Source organism: Heteronotia binoei, chromosome 21 (assembly GCF_032191835.1).
Source record: "Heteronotia binoei isolate CCM8104 ecotype False Entrance Well chromosome 21, APGP_CSIRO_Hbin_v1, whole genome shotgun sequence".
Classification (NCBI taxonomy): Eukaryota; Metazoa; Chordata; class Lepidosauria; order Squamata; family Gekkonidae; genus Heteronotia; species Heteronotia binoei.
Window position 1 is genome coordinate 126,666,127 of NC_083243.1, and position 23,833 is coordinate 126,689,959.

The window sequence follows — 23,833 nt, forward strand, 5'->3', positions numbered from 1 at the left end:
TCTTAAAGGTGCAACTTGACTCCTGACTTGTTTTACAGAAAATTAGGGTTCTGCTAGATATTTCCAGCATAGAGCCCTCTTCAGACAACCCATCTCTGTGTGTCTCATCATGTGGGGAGGGAGAGCAGGTAAAAGCATGCTACCCCCTTCCACACAATACCCAAGTTGTCTGCATGATGTGAATGTTCAGGGGAAGTGCCTGCACATGCATCCCCTTCCCCAAGATCAAGAACACTGCTGGCCTTTTGACTGGAAAGGTGGCCCAGGAGAGCCCCAGCTGAGTGAGACCTGCTTGGGCTGACGGGATCTCTAGCCAGCCCAAGCAGGCCTCACTTGCCTGGGGCTCTGTTTTCTTGTGTTGGGTTGCTTTTGGCTGGTGGAGGGGTGGCATATGCTAATGAATTCCACCACCTATGTTTTTACAAAATGACCTCTGGGAGTTAGGCATGTACATGGAAAGTTTCTGTGTGCTTGTATGTTGCAGATAATTTAGTGATCTTGCAAGTTTTAGTGATCTTATAGTTGCTCTCCCTCCCTGTGCAGTGAGTTGAGATGCAGACAGGTTGTCTGTGCAGTTCTAGAGCTAGGCTAGTATGAATTATGTTAAGGGGAAGTATCCCAAAAGAGAAGAACATTCCAAAACATACTTACTGTGAGCATTACTGTAAGGATGTCTGTTATGTACTAGCAGCTATCTGCTAAGTAATAAACATAACCCCTTGATTTTTTTTTTAAAAAAAATCTTTCCTTGTGAAAAACCAGCATTTACTATTTAAGATGGTATAGAGTCCAAAGTTGCCATTTGGCTTCACTGCTTCCATGTGTTATAAAAGAATTATGTATCCATTCACCAGTCCCTATTAGCACCCCATTTTTCCAGATGTTGATCATTTTACAGGTATCCCAGTCTGCCTACCTACATAATTAAACATGAGCCGGATGTTAAGTGTAAAGCAAACTGGAATAGTTTTGTCTAGAACATTTTTGTCGTCTGTTGCTTTCACAAAGAGGTTGACTCACATTACGTTTTGACACATTATATTTTCAATAAACATGAGATGGCATCTCTTCTAAACTGAAAGAAGGTGAGAGTCAATACAGATAGTCTACAGAAGTGGTGCATCAGTGACTGCCACCCTTTCTGTTCCATTTGACTGCAACATTCCTGGATATTCTTTTTGTTTGGCTTTATTCTACATCACACCCAGCTCTGCAAAGACTTTATACTGGTTGTGGTCTAGCCTTTGCAAATGGTAGAATGAGCTAGTACAACCCTGAGGTGGTAGAGTGAATTAAGCTACTCAGTATGGTAGGTGGTTTTTTGTTTTCCGCTTGCAAGGAGCTTTTAACTCAAGGAGGCAAATGTAAGACTCCGCCCCAGAGGCAACATCAGTCTGACATGATTAATCATTCTGCCATCTTATTCAATAAACAATTCAATCCTGTGAAGGAAGACCTCACAGAAGCATATATCCCTAATAGTTAGGAGAGGGATGCCAAATGAAGCATGTACTGTATATTCTATCTGTTTAAGATATAGCAGATAGCCATGTTGGTCTGAAGCAATAGTACAAAGTTTAAGTCCAGTGGCACCTTTAAGGCCAATGAAGTTTAATTCTGGGTATAAATTTTTGTGTATATGTGCACTGTTTTTAAGGTAGTTTCCCTCAAAGAAAGGTGGCAGCTCTCTAATGCCGGACTTCTTGTGGTCTTTTGTGCAGATTAGATGTATTAAATCACTTCTGGTGTTTTGCCACTCTTTAATTAAGAATTCAGAAAATTAATACAAAGATAATAATCTCCATTCTTGTCTGTGTTTTATTTTTCTCCTAAGGTAACCCACCTGTTTGATAATGGAGGGACTGTCTTTTTTGCTATTTTTATGGCGATATGGGGTAAGTATTTTTATGATTTTTTTACACCAGTTACTGTTATAGAAGTATTATGCTCAGAAGCTCTGAAAATTTGTATGGTTTGGTATAGGAAAAAGGATTTTGGAACTATTAATTCATATTATTTTAATGTGAAGTTCTCCATTACTATAGGGAATAAAGGAAGTCAATGCAAATTTACAAATATCATGATTTAAAATCAATGTTTATAATCCATATAAGAGATAAATGAATGCTGCAAGGGGAGCATAACTAGATGTGAATATGGGGGTATCTATTATTAAAGGTATAAGAGCCTGGTGAAAAGGAAAAGAGAATATTTGCAAAGGTATAGATTAATTGTGTATTTAAAGACCGAAGAGGTATTACTGTATCTATCAGTATGACAAGTGCAATTGTTCCAGTGCTGAAAGACTGATCTGAGGAGCGGCTCTGAGATCTGAAAGAGAGTTAGTGACAGTCTTTAGAAAACTGCTGGAAAAAAAACATGCTTATCTGAAATAAGATCAATTTCTCAAATTCAGAATGATCAAATTTGATTGAAAATCCAAAATAAGGAGTATGCAAGTAGTGTCTGAATTTCAGAACTTAAAAATTACCCTACAGGTCCTAATCAGAAGACTGAGGGAAGATTTATCTCTCTGTTCTGTCTTTATTGTAGTTTCCCCTATCAATCATCTTTACTTGTAACTCAGCCCACCATTTCTCAGTTTCTGTCTTCCTCTTTTATTTCATACTAGGAGTAAGGCCCGTTGTGAAGAAAAATACAATGGGCTCTAGAAGGAGGCTCTGGGTGGGTGCCTGCCACACTTGCTGTCTTCCTACCCACTCAAGTGAAGGCATTGACTCATCCCCACCTCAAGAAGAGCTAATCTCTGCCATCTAGAGAGCAGTTGTAAATCTGAGTGATCTTCAGTGCTTCCCCAGAAGGAACTGGCATTGTACCTGTCTGAGGTTCTATCCCTTCTCAAACCTCACCCTTTCCAGGCCCCACCCCTAACCTGGAGTTGGCATCCCTATATCCTTTCCTTTTTCTGACTTCAGCTTTCCATTGCCTTCTCCCTTCCTTCAGGTTCTACATAGGAAAATAACAGTCTTTTTCATAGTGGGGGGGGGGGAAGCAGTTTGCATCATTCTCCTCTCCCCCCATGTGATCTGAACAACAACCCTGTGAGGCAGGTTAGGCTGAAAGTCTATGCCTGTTCCAAAATCACCCAGTCAGCTTCCACAGCAAGAACCTGGGTCTGACAGATCCCACTCTGTCCTAACTTGTATGTGCTCCTCAAATTCCACCACAGAATCTCCAGGAATTTCCCACCAACTTGGAAATGTATCACTAAAGACCTCTGGGTGAGTGCCCCCCCCCCCCCAAGCCTTGCTGTCTTCCCACCTACCCAAGTGAACTTATTCACTCCCCCCCACACACACACCTCAAGGGGAGCTGATCTCTGCCATCTACTTGGATAGAAGTTGTAATTCTGAGAGATCTCCAGCCCTCACCTGGAGATGGAGCAGAAAAACAACAAACACTGTGTACAAAACACTCAATAAAAATCAATAATAAGTCTCTCTTTGTTATTTCAGTAAGTGTAAAGACGATACCAAATGCACAGCAATCAAAAAATCCCATAGAAACAGGATTCACTGGGAACTGAAAATACAAAGTCCTCAGTACTTAATCCTTCATTCCTTCTGTTCAATTCTCTGTGGTTTCCAATTTCCTTAAAAGATCAGGCTCCAAGAGTGATTTTCCTTATGTGCCCGTTGACTTTTGGATCACGTTTCACATGAAAATGTTTTCTCATAGACATCAACTAAAACTACTTGATTATCTCCAGGCTTGCAGGTCAGAAACACCTGCACCCACTCTTTCTGAGCAGGGAGCCACTTGCTCTCGCCTTGCAACTATGGATCTCTGAGCTTGCAGGGCAGGAGCACATGGCACCCACTCTTTCAGTTTTGCCTTGCAAAATCAGATCTCCCAACATGGTGCTTGCTTCCCCCCACACCATTTAAAGGGAAGGTCCTTTTAAATGGTTGGGGAAAGGGTGTGTGTGCACACATGGTGCTATGACTCCAGCACAATGACATCATCCTGCATGACATCTTCATGTTGAGGACAGACCCGCTCCCTACCAGAATGCCCCCCCTCCAAATCCCTCTGCTGGGGAGAAGATGAGACCTGGCAACCCTATACTAGCCCCTGGCCTGCCTGGTGTTTCTGGGCATTGTAGCAAGCTGGGAAGTTGCTCCTATAGCCCTCCCTGGATGGTTGCCTTGGCACAGTTTGGAGGTCTCAGTCTCCCTGGAGGTAATTTCCAGAGGTAGAAGGTGAAACCCCAGATAATTGATCATGTAAAGCTTCATCATCACAAGTTCTATACAACCCAAGATGACAGTGAATGCTTTCATATGGCAAAATCAAGCTTTCCTTTTTATTGTAAACTGCAAGAGGGTTCCAAGTTCTGGGCTAACAGTTGAATTACATGTTAAAAAAATCAAATCTCAGAATATGAATTTCAAAATATCAGGGTTTTCCCTGTCCCCAGCATTTTCAAATGTAGTTTTATTCAAATTAATTCTCTCACATTCATACCATTTTGATTATACTATTTATTGCAGTGATAACCTATTCTGGAATATCCTTATTTATCAGCCTTTCTCTGGAGTAAATGAAATATGAACTATGGACAAAATCTGTACATAAATTTAAGATTATGTACATTCTATATATAATTTACCCAGAGTTTCTGTTCCATTTGATGATTTGTCATTGCAAAGAGGTTATAAGTTACCAGGTTGTTTTATTAACAAATTTTCTTATGATTGTATCATATTCTAAAACCATGGATTTGTGAAGGAAAAATATTTCCAACATTATTAATGTATTATGTAAAAGAAGCAACTACGATGCTTCTGGAAGATAAAGCAAGATTTGGAATAGTTCAATAAAAAAGGAAAAACAGGTGGGATAGGAAGACAGTTACAGAATGAATTTAGAATAGTCATAAATACCCAATTGTCTTTTGCATTTGGTCTCCAACACAGTAGAATGACTCATACTATAATTCACTTGTACAGATTCCTAGATGCAATGTTCATTTGTCTAATGGAAGTTTACAATGTGTGTGTGGGGTAAACATATGTGCACTGCCACTGGATGCTTATTTGGAGGATTTAAAGAGGTATCTGAACCCCTTAGTCTGCATGTGGGCATTCTCCCTCTTTTGGCATCAGCTTCCCTGCACCTTTTTTCTGGGCACCTGAAGGAAAATGGGGGAAAGCAATTCATCGGTCCTATGTACCTCCTGCCCCCCCCCCAAAAAAACCCTCTCAGAAGTGATGTTAGTCAATCCCATAATTCTCTAGCAATTTCCTAAAGTTTCTATGGGTTCTAGGGGAAAAGCCCAAAGGAAAAAAGCCCAAAGAAAAAACATAATAAATGCTCACAGGACATATATGCTCACAGGAAAAAAGCCCCCATGGAAACATGCCCACATGGAAAGAAGCCCACATGGGAAAAAAGCCCATACTTAAAGAAGCCCACATGGAAAGAAGCCCACGTGGAATAGGGTTGCCAAGTCCAATTCAAGAAATATCTGGGAACTTTGGGGGTGGAGCCTGGAGACTTTGGGAGTGGAGCCAGGAGCAAGGTTGTGACAAGCACAATTGAACTCCAAAGGGAGTTCTGGCCATCACATCTAAAGGGACCATGCTCCTTTTAAATGCCTTTCCCTCCATAGGAAATAATGAAGGATAGGGGCACCTTCTTTTGGGGCTCACAGAATTGGACCCCCTGATCCAACCCTTTTGAACCTTGGAGGGTATTTTGGGGAAAGGCACTGGATGCTGTACTGCAAATTTGGTGCATCTACCTCAAAAAACAGCCCCCCCCCCCCGAGCCCGAGATACCAGTGGATTAATTTCCCATTATACCATTTTTTTTATTAATTCCAACTATGTTTATTAATTTCTTCCTTCCAGATACTTACCATTCAGTTCTGCTTATCTTCTTATATCTGAGGTCTTAACTACTTTAAGAAACAGAAGCTATCACAGAGCAGGCAGTGATTTCCCTGACCCAAGAACCATACATTTTGACATTCCTGAAAAGTATAGGCAACTGATAATTCACGATTCTGGTGTGGAAAAATCCAGACAAAATTCTGGTTTTAGGTGATAGAGATCTTATGCTTGAATTAAACAAAGATACCATCTATGGAGATGGCACCTTTGATGTGGAATGTGGGGAGAGTTTGGCAATCTAGCTGGTGTACCGTCTGCCTAACGCACCGGCCAGTGCCCTACCATCCCTGATGGAGGCTGTAGCAGGCTGGGCATTGGAGCATCCTCGGCTTATAGTCCTGGGTGACTTAAATGTCCATGCCGAGGATGTGGCTTCCACTTGGGTGATGGACCTAGTGCTTTCCATGGCAGCACTGGGACTCTCCCAATAACAGCGCCTGCGCATCGGGCCAAACACACATTACACCTGATGTTTGTGGTGGGAGTTCTAGTGGATCAGATTTCTGCCGAGGCAGTGCCATGGTCTGACCACCATGCCCTGAGGGCTCGTATGGATATTCCACCCCTACCCCGTTTAGGCGGTGAGCAAGTTTTAGCTCACCCACGAAGACAGATGAACCCTTTGCGGCTTCAAATGACTTTGCGGAATCCCTGGCTCTCTGGTGACTCGCTAGATGAGCTGGTGGAGATCTGGAATAACCAGCTCTTTACAGCCATCGACGAGATCGCCCCCTGACGTCCTCTTCATCCTTGTTCATGATCCGCTCCGTGGTATACCCCAGAGCTGTGATCAATGAAACAGCGATTAAGACAACTAGAGAGACAATGGCGACGCACTCGCAACAAAGCTACGAGAACATCATAGGTCATTTATGCAGACCTATGAGATGGCAGTCCGGGCCACAAAGAAGACTTACTTTGTGTCCCAGATTGCTTCTATGACCTCATGCCCAGTATAATTGTTTAGAATAATTCAGTCTCTAACAACTTTACCGCAAGGTAAACCAAACATTAGAGAACTGGAAATTGGCTGTGAGGCTTTCGCGAGTTTTTTCGCAGATAAGGTCTCGTTGCTCCGATGCGACCTTCCCGCCATAATTGATACAGTGAAAGAACTTGGGGCACCGAATGCATCTTCTGGTCCAATTCTAGATTCCTTCAGTCCACTCCTTCAGCCTGGAGGAAGTCGACAGGATCCTTTTTGCTGTACGCCCTAGAACCTATGGGTTGGACCCATGCCCATCCTGGCTTATAAAAACTAGCCAGGCATTGCTACATGAGCCACTACAAGGTATTGTGAACAGATCCCTGGTAGAAGGGATCTTTCCCACACCTCTTAAAGAATGAAACCTAGCCTTCTTTGGTCCAGGGATGGACAATAAGATTTTTTGCCCCTGAATGCAGTGCTCTCCGGGGAACATGTGGAGAAAGGCGGTCCTGCAGATAGACAGGTCCCAGACCATAAAGGGCTTTAAAGGTCAATACCAACACCTTGAAACGGACTCGGAACACAATAGGTAGCCAGTGCAGCTCTTTCAGCACTGGCCGAATGTGCTCCCGTCAAGGGAGCCCCATTAACAGCCACGCCGCAGCGTTCTGCACTAGCTGTAGTTTCTGAGTCAGCGTCAAGGGTAGCCCCATGTAGAGAGCATTACGGTGATTTATTCTTGAGGTGACAATAGCGTGGATCACCATTGCTAAGTTGTTGTGCTCCAGGAAAGGGGCCAACTGCCACACCCGCTAAAGATGAAAAAAGGCGGATCTGATAGTGGCTGTTACCTAGGCCTCCATTGTAAGAGAGGACTCAAGAAGCATGCCCAAGCTCTTGAAAAGATCCGTCCCCTCTTGAAAAAACCATCTGCTGATCCAGCCATATTGGTTAACTATCAGCCGGTATCAAACCTCTCCTTTTTGGGTAAGGTTATAGAGCGGGCGGTGGCAACTCAGCTACAGGGATTCTTGGATGACACTTCCACACTGGATCCATTCCAGTTCGGCTTTCGACCAGGTCACGGGATGGAGACGGTTCTGGTCGCTCTCATAGATGACCTCATGCAGCATCTGGATCGGGGCGGCTCAGCAGTGCTGTTATTATTAGATCTGTCAGCCACCTTTGATACGGTTGACCATCAGCTACTGACTAGCTGCCTTGCCGATGTGGGGATTCAGGGGTCCGCCTTACAGTGGCTGACCTCCTTTCTCCAAGATCGGGGACAAAGGGTGGTGATAGGGGAGGAATCATTCAGGGACACTGCATTCAGGGACAAAAAATCTTATTGTCCATCCCTGGACCAAAGAAGGCTAGGTTTCATTTGATGCGAGCTAGGGCCTTCTCGGTGGCAGCACCAGAATTGTGGAATGCTGTCCCGGAGGCCATAAAAGCCCTGCTGGATCTCTCCACTTTCTGCAGGGCCTGTAAGACCGAATTGTTTCAACAGGACTTTGATATCTAACCGGGAGAGAGCTGCTACCCGACACTATATAGAGTACTAGGTGGTCACCGTCTGAAAAGAAGAACTAGCCTACATTGTATATTGTAGCGATACAGCACCATGAAATGGTTTTTTAGAAAATTTAAAAATTGTAATTATATTTTATTGGTTTTTAACTTGTGAAAATGAATGTTGTTAGCTGCCCTGAGTCCACTTGCAGAGAGGGCGAGTATAGCAGCGCCCGCCTCACGGCCTCACTGGATCTCTATATTTTGGTCTCTTCGGGGTATTTTTACTTGTTTCTTTGATGGGACCACAGCAGCTTTGTTTGCTCTTCCCACAAAATATAGGCTCACGAGAACTATAACTTAAACCACAGATTTATTGTAACAAAAAGTCTTAAACTGGGGATATGGGAGATATTTACATAGGCTAGTACGTTTGTTCTGTTGTTTCAGGCTTTACAATCACTTTTACTTTCTTGAGTCTTTCACAGTTACACGGTTCACAGTTTCCCTTCAACTCACTCTCCACCTCTAGCCAAGGTCTGGCCTCTTGGGATTGATGTTTCTAGTCTCACCCCTCGACTGAAGTCTCTCCTCTCAGCCCTTCTTGGTGTCTCAGACCCACATCCACTCCCTCAACCTCCTCACTAGATCTTCAGAGTGGTTCCTAGGTGTTTGTGACCGTTCCGGTCTTAACTGACTCACACACACACAGCCCTCTTGGCTGGGTTTGTCCAGCTGGCAGTCTCTGGAAGACTTCCCCGTCTCCGTCTCCAGCTTCTTCACAGGATCAGCTGCCCTCTCAGCCCTTCTGGCCGGCACTAACTGACCCTCTCAGTCTCTGTCAGGTCCCCACTGACAGACTTCTCTGACAGGCCTCCACTCTGTCAGACATCAACTGACTGAACTCCTGCCTCAGCAGTTTCTCTCCTTCAACTAACTTTTCCTCCCTGAGAGCTCTCAGCACTTTGCCCCCACCCTCAGGTCACCTGACGCAGCCCTGTGCGTCTTCAGATTATGGTTAACCCATTGCTTTCCGTCATTGCTTGCCTACATTGTATATTGTAGCGATACAGCACCATTAAATGGTTTTTTAGAAAATTTAAAAATTGTAATTATATTTTATTGGTTTTTAACTTGTGAAAATGAATGTTGTTAGCTGCCCTGAGTCCACTTGCGGAGAGGGCGGGATAGAAATTTAATGTAATAAATAAATAAAATGCCAGATATGTTTTACCAACCGTACACATGGCATGCCAAGGTGGGTAATTCATATCCACCATGTATTTACGTTTTACTTCGAAAAAAGAACATGGACACCTATAATAGAATGTTTGAAACGATGAAGCTATTGATTCCAGATAAACTGTTGTGGGGGCACAATGCTCTTTATTCCTTGTTCCATTTCAGTCATCCCACTGTGTAGTCTCTATTCGATGGACTGCAGAGGGACCTGGCTTGTCACGAACTAACATTGGCTAATGCACAGGAAGGTTGCCTAGAGGTAGAAAAGAGGAAATATGAGGCACTACATTACATGGTTGCCACTTCTGTGCAACAATATGAGGAGGTGGAAGATAAACTTCGTTGCTAAAAGAGATTGGCTAATTTGCAATGAAGAATTATATCTGACTAATTATTGCTGTTGTTAAATAATTGTTGCTTTTACTATTAGGGTTAGATAGTCTTTTGTTGTGGTCACTGAGTGTACCACAATGTATTAACATTAAAAAGTTTGACAAATTGTAAATTAACAAAGTTAAAATATTTAATTTTATTTAAATATATATTTCTATGTAGAGTTTAATTTCAGTTATTATTTTTTTTTCCTTCTTAATAAAGTTCATTGATAACAAAATAGTCACTTGTTGCATGTGAATATGACATATTTTGATCCTAAAATAACAATATAAAAATAACAAAATGGTCACTTTTTGTTGCATGTGAATATGACTTGTTATCCTAAAATAACAACAAAATATTATTAATAGTTATCTGCAATTATAAACATCTATGGTGCTTTACATATTTTCCCATGGGTGCTTTTTTCCATGTGGGCTGTTTTCTATGTGGGCTTCTTTCAGTATGGGCTTCTTTTCCATGTGGGCTTCTTTCCATGTGGCATTTTTCCATGGGGGCTTTTTTCCTGTGAGCATATATGTCCGTGAGGTTTTTTCTTTGGGCTTTTTTCCTTTGGGATTTTTTTCCAGTTACCAATTCAGAAAACTTCTTTTGATACATTCTGGGATGCTGAGTCATTACAGGATATTTTACACTATGCACAACTACCCTATGCAGTGTATGTAAACAAAAAAACATGATGGTCAGGTAAGCTGGTTTTTAACCCTGGACATAACAGAGAGTAAAAATTAGTGTTATCTTCTAACAACAGCAGACCAATGAGGTTAAATATCCTCCATTATCCTTGTATGGTGCCCTAGCAGGAGCTTGTTGGACATTTTCTACTACCTGCCTGGGATTCAAACAACACAAGGATTATTATCTGACAAGCCCCCAATATATGACAAATGGTTGTGTTCAGCTTGATGTGTCACAAGTTGTACAGGCCTACTGTATTAACCTGGTACAGTTTTCTGGCTCCCTTTAATGATTTTTATACCATCTCCTCCCAAAAAATCAACTGTTTGAAGTTCATTCTTCTTTCTGCATGGATGTGTTATACAGTCTAAACTGCTCCGCAGATAATAACAGAGTGATGCAATAAGTAGAATTATTATAGTTTACCAATACCTCCTTTTGCTATCTGATAAGGCATGTTTTATGTTCCTTTGACCAAATCATCCTCGTAATCAGGGCTTTTATTGAGCAGGAACACGCAGGAACACAGTTCCAGTTGGCTTGACATCAGGGGGTATGGCCTAATATGCAAATTAGTTCCTGCTGGGCTTTTTCTACATAAAAGCCCTGCTCACAGTAAACAATCAATGACATGAAAATCTACCAACTGTAAATATACTTAAATTTGTGCCACCTGTATTTTGCTATGTAATTAAAGTCCATATACTGGGGTGAGGGAGAGGGGATATTTTTTTACTGATAAACTATGGTTTGGAGTGGCAGACCCTGATTCAAAAGGGAGAAAATTATTGCCTCTATTGAATGGAAGTAATTATTTTTCCTGTTCGCATTACCTGTTATTAATTTGAAACAAAAACATAAGAATTGCCTTGCTAGGTTGGACCATCTAATGCAGCAATTTTTAAATCAATAAACAGCCAGATGCCTTTTGAAATTCACAAAAAAATATGACATGATGGGGATGATCACCCACTGTTCTTTATGCAGCATCTGATATTGAAAAGATGCATTAAGGCTTTATGGCTAATAACCACCAGAAGATCTGTTCTCTGGGATTTTAACGCCATCTGAGCATTTATAAAACCAGCTGAGTTAATGGCCATCCATCTCATTACAGTGAATTCCATAAATAATGTTTTGGGTAAATTTATGATACAAATGAAGAAATGCTTTGACTTAAAGGGCTGGTTCATATATGCATATTCACAACTTTGTGAGTACACAGCGTCACAGTATACCTTGTATATACAGATGAGCAAATACAGAACAAAAACCACAGACATTTCATATCAGTTCACATCATCTCAGGCATAATTCTGCATCTTGCCAACAGCCTCTTGTCGTTGTCAAAAAGAAGGATTCCCATAGATAGTGTTGAGTGTTGCATGGCTTCGGAGTGACTGTAGAGGGGAGGGGAAATGGATGCAATCACTCCTCTTGTGGTAGAATACAATTCAGTTTGGTGGAGAGCCAGTTTGGTGTAGTGGTTAAGTGTGCAGACTCTTATCTGGGAGAACCAGGTTTGATTCCCCACTCCTCCACTTGCACCTGCTAGCATGGCCTTGGGTCAGCCATAGCTCTGGCAGAGGTTGTCCTTGAAAGGGCAGCTGCTGTGAGAGCCCTCTCCAGCCTCACCCACCTCACAGGGTGTCTGTTGTGGGGGAGGAAGGTAAAGAAGATTGTGAGCCGCTCTGAGACTCTTCGGAGTGGAGGGTGGGATATAAATCCAATATCTTCTTCAGTTGTTTTTTTCAAGTAATGAATTCATATGTTCATCCATGAGTTGACAAATACTGACTAATCCAGTTACATCCATGCATATATAATCTAAGCCACAGCATAGTTTAACCAAAACTGTAATACTAGATATATAAATTTGTAAACCATGGCTAGCATGCTTTGTTTCTCACACAGTATCTAAAACTTGGCATCTTAGTAAACCCAGGATTTGTGCCACTGAAAAAAAAAGCAAACAATTATTGAACAATCTTTTTTTTGGGGGGGGGGGGGAAGAATGCATGGAGTTGTTTTAAAAACTGTCGTTAGTTTCTATAGTTTTATGGTAGTGGTGGTGATAAAGTAATGTCATCCATTGGAATAGCATCATATGGTTGTGCATTGCTGTTCTGGGCTGTCGTCTCATTGGCTATCGTGGGATTGTAGTATGACAGATCAGCAAAGCTCTCACCATAAGACTCAGGTGCACTGTCCAGTCGCTGAACTGTAAAATAATGTTGATAGTTATTTATGGGGTATGTTAGCATTGCTGTGTCAATATAGAGCAGCTATTTGCAAACGTTAGTGACTAAATAAAACCCATTTTGAGTAAAAAGTTTCCATAGATTGTCAAGACCTCACCAGCTTGCTTTTCAAACAGTGCATAATAAACCATATATGCTCCATCAAGACATTCATCTTCTCCCTCCTTAAAACAATATCTTCATGAGCTGCACTTAAATAATAACAAGAATCATTCATATTATTAACTTGTAGGTAGGACCTAGTTGAGTCAGTACGGAAATGGGAATGGAATTTTTTTTGCAGCTGCTTATAGAAATAGAAGAGTGACTAGCTCGACACAAAATATGAATTTCTGATATTCAACTGAAAATTACATTTAGCTACTACTGCCTACAAAGCAAAGTGTTACCACTGTATCTTATAGCAAAATCCTTTCGATTGGAGAATTATACCTGAAGTGACTGTGATGCCTGAATTAGGATTGTATCCCTTGGTGCCACTTAACCAATGAGAATTCCTAGAGCTGAGTTATTGGTTCCAGAGGCTGATTTGTGGGGGGGGGGGGGGGGGGTCTGACTACTGCTCAGAGAAGCTAAGAAACCATCCAGTGCACATGCAGCACTCCCAGTGGAGCAGATGACACTCCTAAGCATCATTTTGGATCAGGAAAACAGCAGTGGGGAGGCAGGAATGCTTCCTCCCCCTGTACCATAATTTTGACCACAGCTGGGCCCTTCCATGGTTGCAATCAGAAAATTACAACATATTTTACTCTGGAAATGACAAACACAAAAGAAATGGAATTGCTCTAATACTGAGGCAAGATGTAGAACAAGCAGTCAGGGACTATAATGCAAAGTCTGACAAAATAATATCAGTCAGACTTAATGAAAAGCCTGTCAACATAACCCCAACTATAGATGCCGGTGAGGAAGAAATTGAAAGCTTTGTGCAAGTATCCAAGAAGCTTTTAAGCAAGTGTCGCACACCTGACCAAGATGTGCTGATATAATAGGTGACTGAATGCAAAAGTAAAAAACAAAGCAAAATCAATCAATCATTCAAGCTAGCCTTTATTGGCATAAAAGCAGAATCAAATACTGTTGAAAGAGTTGGGTTAGGAGCATGAAGCAGGAAAGTTACTTATCGAATTCTGTTTAGACAACTATTTGTTCATTGTGAACACATTGCAGGCAACTGAACACACAATTGTATACATGGACATAACTGGACAGCCAATATAGAAATCAAATAGATGACATAATCAGAAGCAAAAGATGGAGACTCTATTCATTCTGCTAAAACAAGACCACGAGTTGGTTGTGATATGGACCATGAATTGTTGATAATGAAAATTAGAATGAAGATGAAGAAAAACATCAAAACATTCACAGTGCTAAAATACAATCTGAACAATATTCCTGAAGAAGTGTAAAGAAATAGAAGAGATCCACAAAAAAGCAAGAACAAAAAATCTGTTCCACAAATTTGAACAGATCAAAAGGGAATTTAAAGCAGTTAGGCATGCTGAATGATCAACACAGAAAAATGTTAACTGAATGGAACAAAATAAGAACATAAGAGAAGCCATGTTGGATCACACCAATGGCCCATCCAGTCCAACACTCTGTGTCACACAGAGGCCAAAAAACCAGACGCCATCAGGAGGTTCACAAGTGGGGCCAGGACACTAGAAGCCCTCCCACTGTTGCCCTTTCAAGCACCAAGAATACAGAGCATCACTGCCCCAGACAGAGAGTTCCATCAATATGCTGTAGCTAATAGCCACTGATGAACCTCTGTGTCATATGTTTATCCAATCCCCTCTTGAGCTGTCTATGCTGGCAGTCGTCACCACCTCCTGTGGCAGTGAATTCCTTGTGTTAATCACCCTTTGGGTGAAGAAGTACTTCCTTTTATCAGTTCTAACCTGGCTGCTCAGCAATTTCATTGAATGTCCACAAGTTCTCATATTGTGAGAAAGGGAGAAAAGTAAAGAAAAATAAAGATGAGGTGAATACACTGAAGAACAATACAAAAGAAATGAAAAAAATGGCAGATTCCTTCAAAAAAGAAACTTTTGAAGAAGAACCTACAGTTTTATAAAGTTAAGCAAAAGCCACCCTGAGAAACTGAGTTCATCAAAATCTTGATAAGAATATGCCAATGTGAAAAGGAAAACAATGGTCCACATACTAAAAATGCTCATCATTCCAATTCCAAAAGAAGGTGATGTCAAAGACTACAGCAACTATCACACCATTGCATTAATTTCTCATGCAACTGAAGGGATGTTAAAAATCTCACAACATAGACTGCTACCTCGTATGGAATGTGAAATGTCAGATGTTCAAACTGGATTCCAAAAAGGAAAAGACACTAAAGATAGTATTGCAAATTTACATTAGTTACTGAAGCATACAGCAAAATCTTGTGTCACTAATATGCACTGCCTCTAAGCATGCATATGCCTGCTATCCATCACACAATGCCTGTGCCCATTAAAGACCTCATTTTACTCTTCATTGCTGCTAATAACTGTACTGAGCACAAAGCAATATCACCCTCTAGTACAATAAATTCAGTCACAATACAGTCTCTGCTCATTCTGAGAATATTGGTGCAATTATTATGCCAATAACTGAAATACTTTGATGAGCCTGCCTTGGCGGGGAGGGCAGGATATATGTCGAATTAAACATAAACATACTTGCAGAAATAAGATTCCAAGGTTTTCTCTGAAGTATTTTGAAATAATGCATTTATGGAGAGTGGTTTATGGGTATTTTAAAGTAGTAACAAAGAAAATTAAACCCATTATAGCAAAGTAAGTTAGGCATAGAATAATTATTTGCTTCTTTTATATTCTTCAAGAGCATGCATGCTTCAGGTAAAATCAATGCAATTTTAAATGTCCACTTCTCTTTGGTGAGATGATATTGTGCCCTAGCAACAACAACAAAAAAGCATATATGTCTTTTGTCATATTGAAGACCTGTTAGAGTTCTCAAGCAACATGAACCAAATGATTTTATTATGCCTCAGATTGTTAGACTTCTGTTACCTGGATCATTCCTTGTGTCATCATAAAGTCTTTGATGAGCAAAACCATCAGATTTTCTCTTCTTGCACATGAAGTAACTAACCAAACCAATTAATGCAGATCCTAGCACAGCTCCTACAATGGCACCAAATATTACTCCTCCTTTGCTGTGATTATCTGCAAAAACAACAAAAATAGATGTTAAGCAACCATAGGACCCTTGCAAGTCTACAAAATGAAAACAAAATGACATCTGTTTTTGAATGATGGGATAGGTCAGTAACAAGCCAAATAACAATTGGCTACAGAGCCTTGGGTCCTTGATGAGAGTGGGTGATGCATCTAGTATAAAATAATGCTCATTTGGGTGCATGAGAAAATCAAATGTTTGGATATGTTTCAATATTATTTTTCTCAGATTTAATTGTTCATTAAGAGGTACTCCATCATTTGCAGTTAAGATAGAACGGCAAGCTTGAATTCCCAGTCATGTGAATTTGAGTACCAGTGAAGAACCACCTGACTTTCCCTGAACAGTCTTCTTACACTTCTTCACAACAGCTTCCAAGCTTAGTCAGAGTTATTGAAAATTCTCAAGAAACACTTGGTTAAATGCAGCTAAGAGCTAATTTAGACATTTAAAGGTGCATCCAATATAATTTCTTATTTACCAAAATCACCTGAAATAGTCTCATCTTGATACTGGGGAATTAGCTAGGAGACTGGGGGAGACCAAGAGAGTACAGAAATCACACACCTTTGTCTACCAAGGTCCAGTTCAGTAAGAAGACTCCAGATTTAAAGGGTTTTAAAAATTTTACTTGGAAATATACTGGATTATAATCACACAAACACAATCAAAATAATACACACACTTGAGAACTAGGAAAAATAAGGAGTTAGGAATAAAGACATGTAGGGTCAGTTATAGGGTGATACTACCTTTCCAGATGTGCAGGACATCTGTGTGGAAGAAGATGGAGAGAGAGATGTATATGGCCAATGTGTCACATCAAAAAAAACCCCAAACTAGCATTATGGGGGTAGATTCTTTCTTGGCACCTCAGAGATTGCGCACCAGATTGTGGTTTGCTTTTAGGTTTTATAGTATTTTGAGGGGTGGTCTCCTCTTCTGGAATTCAATGGTTCTAATGACAGTTGATGGGTTTTCCAGGGCAAATTGAACAGATTCCCAGTTCAAGACAAAAAGTAGGAATGGGTTCCTAATGGGTGTCAGGAAGGATCATAATGGTTTAATGTTTGAGATTAATTTTACCTTAGTACTCTGAGGAGGAAACAGGAAGGAAAGGTGTCTGTATAATAGGTTTGTACATTAGCATAGGTATCACACAAAAGGAGATTGAGTGGGGTTCTGGAGATAGGAGAATATTAGCCAGGTGTGGCCAGCCAGCTTTGAAAATGCAGATGCCTTAATGGGATCCCATATACAAGTGGGTAAAAAGTAAAGGTGTTGATTTGGAGTAACAGAAGTTTATTGATCCTCTCCATTCCTTAGTGTGAATGAGTTTGTAGTTGTAGTGGTTTTTCTTCTTAATTGTATGGTTGTGTATTTTCTATTGTGTTCATTGTGTTTTATTGTGTTTTATAGTTTTCTTGATTTGTTTTTGGGGTTTTTTTGTATTTCTTCGTTTATTGTTGCTTTGGATGTATTTGTTTCTTTTTTACTATTTGCTTGTTTGTTTGCTTGCTTAATAAAAACTTTTCCATCAGGGAGAAAATGCAGATGCCTTACCTTACTGCCATTCCATTGAAGGGGAGGAGAGCATCTGGAACTAGCCCTCGAGGATGCCTGCTGCAACTTTAGACAGAAACCCTTTGTTTGGAGCCTTGGCTGGCTCTGTGGTTCAGGCAGAAAGTATTTTCTCTTGACCTGACTTTTGGAATTTCCGGTTCAGATCAATAAAGGGGTCTCTTGCCTTTTGGGGTGCTCCCATGAGTTAGGCAGAGCCTCTTAGCCTCACCTATACCATCTCAGTGTGGTCACTTATTTAAAAGCACATCTATAATTCATTGGTTATTTAAATTAGATTACTGTTTCATTAATTGGCTAATTTGAGGAAACTGTATCTGTGGCAAATTAATTTGGGAAAAGTAATTAATTGGGACGGTTTTATACTTAAGGAGCCAATGGAGTTAATTAATTAATTAATTTTTAGCTAATGAATTAATGGGTAGATTTGGGGCGGGGTTTTTAATTAAATAACCATTAGACACTATTGGCAGGTTAGCATAATTGATAGATTGGCTAGAGAAGGGAGGGTTGAAGAGGGAGTAGGTTCAGCTATTTCACCGGTCTGAAGTTCTAGTGGACACCAGCAGGAGATGACTGGCCTGGGTATTCCAGTACTCCTGGGGAGGGGAAGGTATGATGGTGGGAACAGGCAGAATTAAAAGGGAAGGAGGCCGAGACATGACAGTGCTCGACCCCCTTCCAGCCTGTGTCTCATCCCGATGGTGGCAGGTAGTGGGGCCAGGTTAAATTGCATAACACCTCTGTCACTGGTGTTATGCAATGCCAGATCCATAAATAATAAGACTTCTATCCTTCGGGAGTTTCTGCTTGAGCAGGATATGGACCTGGCATGCGTGACCGAGACCTGGGTGCATGATGGGGAGACCGTAGCTCTCTCCCAGATGCCCCCCCCAGGATACTCGGTCTTTCACCAGTCACAGACTAGCGGGCGGGGGGAGGGGTGGCTCTATTCATACGAGAGGCTTACTCCTTCCAGGCTCTCCTGGCCCTGGAGATCAAGGGCATTGAATGTGCCAGTCTGGCGTGGGACGTTGGGGAGGGGTTGGCGATCTGGCTGGTGTACCGACTACCTAACACACCAGCTGGCATCTTACCATCCCTGGTGGAGGCTGCAACAGGCTGGGCATTGGAGTACCCGAGGCTTTTGATCCTGGGTGACTTCAATGTCTATGCCGATGACACGACCTCCAGTCAGGCGATGGACCTAGTGTCATCCATGGTGATGCTAGGCCTCTCCCAAATTGTTACAATGCCCACTCACCAGGCAGGGCACATGTTAGACTTGGTCTTCGCGGCGGGAGTTTTTGTGGACGATATTACTGTTTCAGCAGTGCCATGGTCAGACCACTATGCCCTTAAGGCTCATGTGGATGTCCCACCCCAAGCCCGTTTAGGCGGTGAGTGTATTTTAGCTCGCCCATGGAGCCAGATGGACCCAGAATGGTTCCAGATGGCTCTACGGGATCCCTGGCCTCCTGGCGATTCCTTGGATGACCTGGTGGAGTCTTGGAATAGACTCTCCAGAGCCATCGATGAAATCGCACCTAGGCGTCCTCTGTGCCCTCATCAAAAGCCGGCACCTTGGTACAACCAGGAGTTGCGGCAATTAAAGCGAGGACTCAGATGACTAGAGAGGCAATGGCGGTGTACTCAAGACAAAGCGACTAGAACATCTTATAGAGAGTTTATGAAGTCCTATGAGATGGCAGTCAAAGCCGCAAAGAAAACATACTTTGCGGCTAAGATTGCGTCTGCAATTTCGTGCCCGACACAATTGTTCAATACAATTCCAACTCTTACAATGCTGCCACAAGGCAGACCAAATTCTAAGGAGTTGGAGATCGGCTTTGAGGCTTTTGTGAATTTCTTTGCAGATAAGATCGCATCGCTCCACTGCAACCTCCCTGTCACATTGGAGACAGTATGCGAACCCGAGGCTCTGTGCCTGTCTTTGGATCGTGTTCTGGACTGTTTCAATGTTCTCAGCCTGAAGGAAGTTGACAGGATCCTCTTGTCTGCACACCCTACAACTTGTGATCTGGACCTTTGCCCCACCTGGCTTATTAAAGCTTGCCAGAGAGAGCTCAGTTATCCTGTACGGGATATCATGAATAGATCCCTGACGGAAGGACATTTTCCAGCATCTCTTAAAGAGGCGGTGATCCGCCCTCTCCTGAAAAAATCAACACTAGATCCGGCCGAATTGGCACACTATTGGCTGGTCTCAGTGATCCATGCAATGGTCACCTCAAGGTTGGACTACCGTAATGCCCTCTACATGGGGCTGCCCCTGTGCCGAACCCGGAAGTTGCAGCTAGTGCAGAATGCTGCCACCCGGCTGTTATTAGGGCTCCCCAGGTGGGAGCACATTCAGCCGGGGCTCTGGGGACTGCACTGGCTGCCAATAATATACCGGGTTCGGTACAAGGTACTGGTTATTACCTTTAAAGCTCTATATGGCCTAGGACCTGCCTACCTTAGGGACAGTGATCCATGCAATGGTCACCTCAAGGCTGAACTACTGTAATGCCCTCTACATGGGGCTGCCCCTGTGCCGAACCCGGAAGTTGCAGCTAGTGCAGAATGCCGCCGCCCAGCTGTTATTTGGGCTCCCCAGGTGGGAGCACATTCAGCCAATAATATACCAGGTTTGGTACAAGGTGCTGGTTATTAACTTTAAAGCCCTATATGGCCTAGGACCTGCCTACCTTAGGGACCGTCTCTCCCCACATGTTCCCCAGAGAGTGCTTAGATCTGGTTCTCAAAATCTACTAACAATCCCCAGGCCGAAGGAGGCCTGTCTGAAGTCAACCAGGGACAGAGCCTTTTCGATTACAGCCCCCTGCTGGTGGAACCAGCTACCGGAAGAGGTGAGGGCCCTGCGGGACCTTGGGCAGTTCCGCAGGGCCTGTAAGACAGTCCTCTTCCGGTTGGCATATAACTGACCGGTACCTGAAAAACCCCAAAGGAAGGTTGTAGGATAGCACATTGATAGATCGTTTTCTTGTTTTCTTGTTTTAACTGCTGTAAACTTAATGTATTTTAATATTCATTAATCTTATTGTTAGAATTTTATGTTGTGAGCTGCCCTGAGCCTCCTCGGTGGGGAGGGCAGGATATAAATCGAATGAAATGAAATGAAATATCATTCTGGACAGCTTCAAGCTAGTTCTCACATGGTTATTCAACTTTACACAGTTGTAATTTCATGTCGTTACTTGAATCTTTAAATATCACATATCCGTCATATCACCTTATACCACATAAAATGCAATGTCTTTCAATGGAATTCAGTTGCTAGTCATCAACTGTAATCAAGTGATATACATGAATGTGTAGGGTAGAAGCCTTGACCAGAATGTGTTAGCTGTCCACATTCAGGAGATCTGGACATGCAGAAAGTTTCAGGTAAACATTTATCACTTGAATTATAAAGTCTTATGACTATATGAAAGGACTGTATGATGTGTTCCTTCTGAATAGTTGAATCAGCTCTGTCAGGTACGGTAGTAAGTTGTCTGAAAGCATCCACACTGAGTTTGATAGGAGTAAAAAGCTGCAGTTTTTATTATCCCTTTGAATGCTCCATTTGTGTAAGAGGGTTTGATCTCAAACTGTTCTTGACCTTTTGAGTCAAAAGAACAGTAAGATAAGAAGAAAAATGCTCCATTTATTTCATAATCATCATCACCAAGTACAAATAGAAACACTCTTCTCCTGAAGGAAGGGAAATATCTGTGAAATAACTTCAGACAAACAGGTCACACAAAGATTTTCAAAAGGAAAACCAACAACCTAGGAAGGTCAGATAGCACACTGATTTTATGGCTATATATGCCCAAACAAGCAACTCAGTCCTAAGGTTTTCATTATTTCCTGAACAGCCAATGAGCTGAGAAGTTTGAATGTGCTTTCGTTTGACATGAACTGAAAGCGTAAAGGTTAAAATAACTGTTAGTGGTCTGAAAAGCGGAATGTGACCTTTTGTTTATTAGAAGACCCATAGAAGGGCCTAGTTTCATAAATAATTTGGTAAACCTGAACAGATATAACACAGGATGAGAAGCTCATCTGAAGTCATGCATATGTAAACTGACATTTGTATGGATTTGCCGTCCTACAATATATATCTCAATTTCCTGTTCTAATATCTATTTTATCATATCTTTCTTGAAGTCAAAACTAGAACAGTGGGATCACAATTGTATCTATTTTATCTACGGTATATAGTGAGGATATACCAGGGCTGAGTAGCTAGGGTTACTGTGTAGTAGTTGCTGCAGGACAGTTGCAATATACTGAAATGAAAATGTATTATTATTATATTCCGCCCATTCCCCCATGGGGGCTCAGGGTGGAGTACATCAATATAAGTATGTAAAATAGATAAAGCATATTTACCTTTTCTGGGTTCATGTGTTTCTTCTGAGCTGTTTGTAAAACTGGAGTGCAGCCTTGTGCTTTGTACAGTTGTCCTTAAGACTGTTTTGGCATTATTGCTAGTAGTCAATGGCATAACTGAAGTAGTACTGGGATGAGCTGTTACAGTGGTTGCTTGAGCATCATTGGTGGAGACCATCGTAGTATAACTGACATCATAGGTAGTTTCGGTGAAGCTGTTTGATACCGCTTCTGATGTTTTGATGTACGTTGTATTGGCATAGCTTTCAGAAATTATCAACATGTTGCTTGTGGTTGAAGGAATTTCTGAGGGAGATGACATTCTGTTTTCACTTATAAAAGTCTGCTTCAATGTAGTTTGATGTAATGTTGTGTCAAGAGGAGTTGTGCCATTGTTTTGAGTGTCATATTCTATTACTGAACTTGTTTCACTATGAGTGACTGTTGGTGATGTGACAACAGATGTTACGCTGGTATTTATATTTGTAGATGATTCACTTGCATATGTGGATGTGCTGCCAGTGTTATTTAAAGTGCTTGTGGAGTCTGTGGTATTGCTGACAGTATATCTAATTTGCTGTAAACAACCAAGCAGCAAAATAAAGACCATTTCCTGGAAGACCAGCATGGTTTGACAACACTTTTTATTTTAATGCAGAACACCTGTGGGGAGAAATTTTTTTAAAAAGTTATATAGATGTAAATAGATACCTGGATAAATTTACAAAGGGTATCTTTTGATTCCTATTCTGCTGGTTCAGTTGTGACCAGGAGTGATTTGTGGGTTTATAAGAATGTTTCCCAGACTAGGACATTGGGTTTTTCACCTTTAGAACATGAGAAATGAACTAGGTGGTGCTCCAGTATCATACACTGTGAAATGACTCCATGAACACATTGCTTACATTCATTATCCAATTTACTATCATATTCATGGTTGAACAGGAAATATTATTGTCACATCATCGGAGCCTCCGGCAGCCTTTCGGTGCGTCTTGGAGGGGAGGGGCTTCCGCGCTTGCTTGGAAGCCTCTGCCTCTGTCCTGGCAGTCCTCTTCGGGTGCTTGGGCAGCAGGGAGTGTGTGTTTGCGCTCCTGCCTTGTACCTGCGGGGATCAGGCCTGGCGTTTGTGTCCATTTCGAGGCGGCCGGAGAACGTCGCGGGACCAGTAGAGGCTTGTTTAGGGCATTTGGTTCCCTCTCCCCTGTTTCGATAAGGGCTGCTGGCATTGTGCTGCAGCTCAGCGGGGCTGATAAGTGGTCGTAAGGGCTCATTGCAGAGGTGGGGGAGAGAGGAAGGGGGAGGTTGCCTCGTGTGTGAGGGGCAGCATTTTTCCCCCTTGCAAGTTCCGCTCTTTGGCCTTTGAAGTGGCAGCGGGGCGGGGTCAGTTTGCCTTGTAGGTAAGGGCATTCATCTCTCCCTGCAACTCTGGTTTTTAGGCGTTGGAGAAATCTCTTGGGGTGGCATTGTTAGGCATTTAATAACAGCAACAACAAAAAAAGGAAAAAAATAAAAATAAATAAATAAAAATAAAAATTGAGGTAGTTATTGGGTGGAGAGGGGTTCAGCCATCTTGGAGGAGCCTGAGTGGTTGTTCTTTTGCCTGGGGCGAGGCAGCCATTTTTTTGTGGGGTTCTTCTCCCTTCTTTTTGACGGCCATCTTAGGTATAGTGAGGCGGCAGCCATTTTAAGTTAAGGGA

At 41.9% G+C, this 23,833-nt stretch overlaps 2 protein-coding genes across 3 annotated transcripts in view; one reads left to right on the forward strand and one right to left on the reverse strand.

The window, feature by feature from the left end:
* ANO3 (anoctamin 3) overlaps positions 1 to 23,833 on the forward strand; it is a 328,242-nt gene that overhangs the window by 244,100 nt on the left and 60,309 nt on the right. For both annotated transcript variants that reach the window (XM_060262282.1, XM_060262283.1), the window contains one exon: positions 1,835 to 1,895. In XM_060262282.1, coding sequence (XP_060118265.1) covers positions 1,835 to 1,895 — 61 coding nt within the window. The remainder of the gene's footprint in view (positions 1 to 1,834; positions 1,896 to 23,833) is intronic.
* On the reverse strand, positions 12,707 to 22,637 carry MUC15 (mucin 15, cell surface associated). The gene is made up of 4 exons (XM_060261331.1): positions 22,632 to 22,637; positions 22,134 to 22,476; positions 15,980 to 16,135; positions 12,707 to 12,895 (listed from the first exon to the last, which is right to left on the reverse strand). The coding sequence occupies exons 1-4, from the start codon at positions 22,635 to 22,637 to the stop codon at positions 12,732 to 12,734; spliced, it is 669 nt and encodes a 222-aa protein (XP_060117314.1). The 3' UTR covers positions 12,707 to 12,731.

Excerpts from the sequence above, each read along its gene's own strand:
- MUC15 (XM_060261331.1), bottom strand. Across the intron at positions 16,136-22,133 it reads AACACATGAACCCAGAAAAG|ATAATCACAGCAAAGGAGGA; the intron begins GTAAATATGCTT and ends TTGTTTTTGCAG. Across the intron at positions 12,896-15,979 it reads TGACACAAGGAATGATCCAG|TTCAGCGACTGGACAGTGCA; the intron begins GTAACAGAAGTC and ends ATTATTTTACAG.